The 6013-nt window shown below is 42.1% G+C and overlaps 1 protein-coding gene across 1 annotated transcript; it reads right to left on the minus strand.

The window, feature by feature from the left end:
• Positions 1-489: 489 nt before the first annotated feature.
• On the minus strand, positions 490-6007 carry LOC119280442. Its single transcript, XM_037561286.1, has 7 exons — positions 5962-6007; positions 4677-4777; positions 3167-3239; positions 2754-3019; positions 1600-1716; positions 1357-1405; positions 490-1265 (listed from the first exon to the last, which is right to left on the minus strand). The coding sequence occupies exons 2-7, from the start codon at positions 4764-4766 to the stop codon at positions 961-963; spliced, it is 900 nt and encodes a 299-aa protein (XP_037417183.1). The 5' UTR covers positions 4767-4777; positions 5962-6007; the 3' UTR covers positions 490-960.
• Between the last annotated feature and the right edge of the window lie 6 nt (positions 6008-6013).

Consider the following 6013-nt stretch of genomic DNA (forward strand, 5'->3'; position numbering starts at 1 on the left):
ACAATTTTTGAAACATGAACATTTTTAAAATTTTGTGATTGTTTTAGTACTCAGAACATTTTTTGAGAAGTACAGAAAAAATCATAATCATGGACATTTTTTTGATTTATGAACCAAATTTTAAAACGCAATGATTTTTAAAAAATCTGAAAGAACGTTGAAGAAAGAAAATGCAAAATTAAATTGAAATGGAAGGAAAAAACGAAATAGAAACAAAATAAAAATAAACAGAAAATGGAAAAGGAGAGAAAAGAAAAAGAAGGAAAACGAAAAAATAAACAGAGCAAGAAAAAACCGGTTCAGGAACCTCCTAGAAGGTTCCCAAAACAGGAAAAAAAAACGGCTTGAAGGTTCCAAAAACCAGGATCGCAGCAATCATCATCAATGGGCCGGCCCATATCACGCGCTCGCTCGGGAAGCCTGTGCGTAACCTCGACAGCTTGACACAACACAACATGCGTCCAATAGGAAATTCCAGGAATCTCTACCATTTGCTCGTTTAATACTTGTGTCAGTTCTGGAAAAAAAACAGGAGTATATGTTTTTTTTCCTTTTCCACCACGGGCCTTAGCTTTTGTGCAGTCTGATTAGGCCCCGGAGGTTCAGAACCACATGAGACAACGCAAGTCCAAGTAACAACCAGCCCATGTTTGCACCTTCTGCCGAGTAACAGCCAGTCAATGGATCATGGCCCAAATACTCACAAAAAATGTCGCAAAAAGTCTCCCTCTGCTGCCTATATGGCCGATTCCGCAAATACAGAGATCGGCCATTTTCGGCGTATATAGAGCTGATGTGGTATATACTCACTAAGTATATCTCATAAAAAAAAGGGCAACCTGGTGCATGTAGCTCCCGCTTGCGCAGGGTCCAGGGAAGGGTCCGACCACTTTACTAAGTATATCTCATAATGCCCATAAACCCCCCGTGGGGGTCATCAAGTGTGCAGCGTTACCACCTTCATCTCTGTTGTTCTGCTGCGTTCCTCCGGACCCGAAAGGGGTACCGGCGGGAACCGCTTCCATTCAGTTCGACGGTGGCAGGCTCCAATGGAGATACCAGTAGCCCACAGGAACTGCGGGTACGCCGTCGATTGGGGTCTGGTGATATGTGTGTCGCCATCGCTTTTTCCGTGGATGTCAGGATGGTGCTCCTCTTATTGCTTAGCTTATTAGATACGATGTTTCTCTCCGACGAATGTGTTTTGATGGTTGATGAAGATCCCAGAGCTTCATCTTCATCTGTGCTGCTCCTCTCTTCTACATCTGAAAACCACCACGCGAACATGAAACTTAATTTCACCAGTTTCCTAGCGTGCATTTACAGCCATATATTTCCACAAAAGATCAGTCGTACCAGATTTAGGATGAACCAGATGAGCAGCATGCCAGCTTTTCCCTTTTTCCTGACCATAAATAGATACACTATAAGATGTCTACAAAAATAGACAACAAATTTGGTTTAAACTGCGGAATATAAGGTAGACCATCCATCCAAAAAAGATGTCTACAACTGGTCAAGGATCACCTCAACTCGCTGCTACAAGCATTAATTAACAAAATGTATTTAGAAGCTAGAACCTAAACCTTGGGAACTTACCGCCGAAAGAGGTACGGTCCAGCCTTTAATGATGGACCAATCAAGCGCAGGCCTCAGGTCTTTTTTCTTTGCAGAACATTGCTCGCCTTCACCCATGGGATGATCCAAGAACTTTACCTGTAGAAAAATGTCAAGCAGGAAAATGCGAGTTATTGTCTCTGATAATGTTGGTTATGGCAGAAAACCAATAATCAGCATGAAAACATGGAGATCAAATGATAACACAATTTGTCCCACTTCATATTTTAATCATTGACCAGAGCATGAAAGTTCATTTGATGTCGTTTTATCAGTGCGTGTCATCTTCATCAGCAAGAAAGTTGATTGTGTGTTACCAGCCCGTAACATAATTGGACCACCAGACTACAAAGCATGGACACGGCAGGATATGGCCGGAAACAGGGACACGCTCGGACACGCGTATACCGCCATATTTCATGAATTACGTATTAAAAAAGGAGGACACGACTGGGACATGTAGGGGACACGTGAGGGACTCGGGAGGCCCAACTACGCTTCGGCCTGATAGGAAACCCTTTTTTTTGCAGGTTGCATTCACGGGCGCCACAAAAGGGGGAGCTGGGAAGCCTCCTGGACTCGCCGCTGCCACCGCTGTATGGAGTCGCCGCCGCCGCCTGCACTCAACCGCAGCCGTCCCCCAAGTGCAGGAGCCTCTCCTCCCAACGGCAACCATGCTGGAGCAGGTAACCTTGACCTCTTTCATCTATTTGAATCGATTTTTTTTATTGACAGCTGCTGCTTGCTTCCCCTGTTCGTCATGCCCTTGCTGCAGCTGCTCGCTAGTTGCTTCCCCATGCTGCTCATCTGCTGCTGCTGCTGCTTGTTGCTTCCCCATGTTGTTCCCGTGTTGCTTGCTTGTTTGTTGCTTCCCTGTGCTGCTGCTACCTGCTTGTGTTGAACTGTTGATTGGTGCTTCATGTTAAGGAAGACCAAATCATCCGTGGGTGAGAGTGAAGGAGGACAACCTGGACCTGGTGCTGGGAATTTGAGAGTGCCAAACCAAAATGCTATTGGGAGCTAGCATTGCAGATGTTCGTATATTTTTCTACAGACTCGGTCAAACCTAAAGAAGTTTGAGTTGGGACAAAACTAGAACTTCAAAATATTTTGTAAATGAGGGAGTAAATGTTTACCTCAACCACAGTTTTACTGGTCAACTCAATAATCTGCCCAGTCCAGTAACAATCTTTATTATGCCAGTCAACCCAATCACCTACTTTCCAGGTATCACAAACACGTGCTATCACCTCGCTCTTTGAAAAGTGCTTAGGAACCTGTTGCCCCCTATACCACTGAGGAAAGGAAGGACGCAACATTATTTCAGTACTGCCATTTGATTTCCCTTCCAGGCATGCCTGGTTGAATGGGTTCTTTTGGAAGACTCCAATCCATTCGTTGGCTGCAAAGGGCATTGGGAGTAACGATATGAGGTGTAAAGAAAACGAACAGTTATAATCTTGGTCAGTATAGTCAATATACTCTCTTAGAAAAACAAAAGGTTATGTGCAAAAGAAAAAACAGAGCTTCCATATAAAGATATGCTTACCTTCTTCAGTATAGTCAATATACTCCAAGTAATACTCCAGATGCCCAGATTCTGTGACACGCATATCTTTTATCTAAAAGAGAATTAATACAATATGTGTTAGTAAAGCCTTATACCCTACTGTAGAGTGAGTGAACAGAAGTGTTATATTTGTAATTCATGAGATTATGGTCAAGCGATCAGACTGATGTTATTATTAAATACTATAAAAGTAGTGCCATACTACCATGATGTATCGGAAAGAAAAAGCTTCATCGTCTATGTTTGTAATATGTATTCTAGCACCCAAGGTTTAATCTAATTTATCTAGTTCATAGACTTGTGGACAACAACAGCATAGCCCAAAGTGTAGCATAGCCCTTTGTATTATAAAACTAATGACCAGAGTTCAATTCTTACCAAATGCTCATTGGTGGGCGTTGTGTGCATTTCATTATGATTTTCTGGTATTTAAACCGGTAACCTATGGGTTGTGAGCCTTAATTAGATCAGTTCGTAATAATAATGAAGGTTAACATGTTAGATTCGAGGAGGGCAGAAGATAAGAGTAGTGACATAGGGGAGCTGTCAATACTAAGGAGGTTCCACGGCAGAGGTATCCGCACATGACCCATGCCCCTTGGGAGGAAGTGTGGTGGGCACTGTACTCAGAACCAGGGTGTGTGTAGAGGCCCAAGCGGCTAGCTCAACTTTGGAACATGCCACATTGGGCCACGCACGTGACCCAGGACGAAATAAAGTTCAAAGCCAAACAATTCCTAGATAGAAGAAAGAAGCTGAACACCAATAAAGAAGACGAGACTCCTAAAGATTCAAGGTCGAAGGTCTACCATGGACTGTGAGCTAGGTCCATAATCAATGGCCTGTCGTGAAGTATAGGCCATGTTTCCTCTTATAGCCTCGCTCGTGGTAACTTATGACCTTTTATGCTATTGCCCTTTTTACTTTCCTTCCCACCAAAGGTGATGGTGGTCTTCAAGTCAACAAGGCTCTTATATAAATCCTTCGGTGGTTAATAATTTATTACCTAGTCTCTTCTACCTAGTTCATGTCAGAGTTTGTGTTCAAAAAAATAGTTTATGTCAGAGTTTATATAAAGACTTAAAGAGCTCCAAATAGTTACCCGAAGCATATACTAGTGATATCCTAAGCCCCAATCTCGACCCTCTCAATCCAGTGCCATTTTGATCAAATCTTACAACAAGAGATTTTGTATAGAAAATTAGAAATTCACTTGTCATTATTCCCGCCCATGTAGAATGACCTTTTCTGAGGCTAGCGTACACCCCTACTTGTCGCACATATCACTACAACGACAAATAGATGGAAACGGTATGAGAAATTGACATGAGTATACTAGAAGTGCGAAGAGAAATGTTTAGATTGAGTGGCCAAATTTCTACTTTGAGGGAAGTATTGACACAATAAAAAACATGGTGAGAGTGGTTGTTTGCTACCTAATTTACTAAATTCATTAATATCACACATAAAATGTAAATACATGTCCGACCTTCGAGCGGAACCATGCGCCTTTGAAACCTTCATCAAAGCACTTTGCCTTGGCAAAATCTCCAATTTTAAATGGAAGAATTAGATCCATATCCAGCCAACCTAAAGACATTACCAACAGAAGAAACCAGAGTGGTTAGCATGTCCAAATCACAGCATGCGTCCATATAATAAAGCAAGTTCTAGGAAAAAACTAATAAGAAAACACCATGCTTACCACTAGTAAATGCCAGAGTCAGAACAGCACAATCACAACCATGATTTTGTAATAATTGAAACAAATTCATCCAAGGCCACGCGCAATTAAAATACCCTCAGTTGAAAGGCCACCAGATACAGGACAACCATGAATTGTCCCTTATTTTCTTGATCATTTTTCTGATCTCATGGCTAACTGTTTATGCACCAAAAATCTGCACTCTTGTTATATTGCCTTGTCGTTTTCATATGTCCTTTTAAGTTGCATCACCAATTGTACTCTTTGCTATTATGCCCGCAAAATATGATGCCAGTTATCTAGAGTCTACTACTGTGCATTGCTTCTTCCAATATAAATGGGTCGGTTTCTAAACAGTCCTCAATCGTCGGGCTGTTGAACTGATGCATGTGGATGTGCTTATTGAGGCTAATGATTAGCTGGGAATAGCTTTGACACACAAGATTGAGAAGGCTTTTGGAAGGTTTGGTGTTGGCTAATGTTAGTTTCATTATGTCGATATATATTTTATTTGTTGGTCTATCCCTTATGACTAGTGCAACTAATTTGAAATTTTCAATTAGATGTCAAAAGCATTGAAACTGCTCCCTATGATGAAATTTGAAAAACAAAGAAAATAATTTAAAATATTCATGAAGATTATTCATGGCCTCTGTTACAGGTCATTTTAAAGGCATGTATTCCATACTGTTGTTTATCCCCCACTGCAACGAGCGCGCATATTTGCTAGTAAATCGAAAAGCAGAACACTATACATACGATTTTGTTACTCCCTCCGATTCACATTACCTGCCGCTCAAATCAGATGTATCTAGCACGAAAATACGTCCAGATACATCCGTTTGGGCGACGAGTAATGTGAATTGGAGGGAGTAGCATGTTTAAAGTTATGCTCAAGTTACCGATTTTAGCAGCAGCAGCAGCAGATGTTGTTCCAGGGAAACCCCAAGAAAGAAAGCCTCGACCAGTACTGACGAGTCAAGATTTGACTAGGATTTTCAGGGGACGAACCAGCACTTGAAGATCCCGTCGCGAGAGAGAGTGGGAGAGGGGGGGAAGAGGAGCTAACCTGAGGATCTCGACGCCGGCGGCTTCCTCTTCTCCGGGGTGAGGCGGCGGCG

Source organism: Triticum dicoccoides, chromosome 3B (genome assembly GCF_002162155.2).
Source record: "Triticum dicoccoides isolate Atlit2015 ecotype Zavitan chromosome 3B, WEW_v2.0, whole genome shotgun sequence".
In the NCBI taxonomy this organism is placed as follows: domain Eukaryota; kingdom Viridiplantae; phylum Streptophyta; class Magnoliopsida; order Poales; family Poaceae; genus Triticum; species Triticum dicoccoides.

What these genes read in the sequence shown, in the direction of transcription:
- LOC119280442 (XM_037561286.1), bottom strand. Translation starts at nt 4,766, where the DNA reads ATGGATCTAATTCTTCCATTTAAAATTGGAGATTTTGCCAAGGCAAAG. An exon ending in TATTGACTATACTGAAGAAG is followed by an intron (nt 3,020 to 3,166) that starts GTAAGCATATCT and finishes TGCCCTTTGCAG; the next exon opens with CCAACGAATGGATTGGAGTC. An exon ending in TCTGGTTCATCCTAAATCTG is followed by an intron (nt 1,266 to 1,356) that starts GTACGACTGATC and finishes GGTGGTTTTCAG; the next exon opens with ATGTAGAAGAGAGGAGCAGC.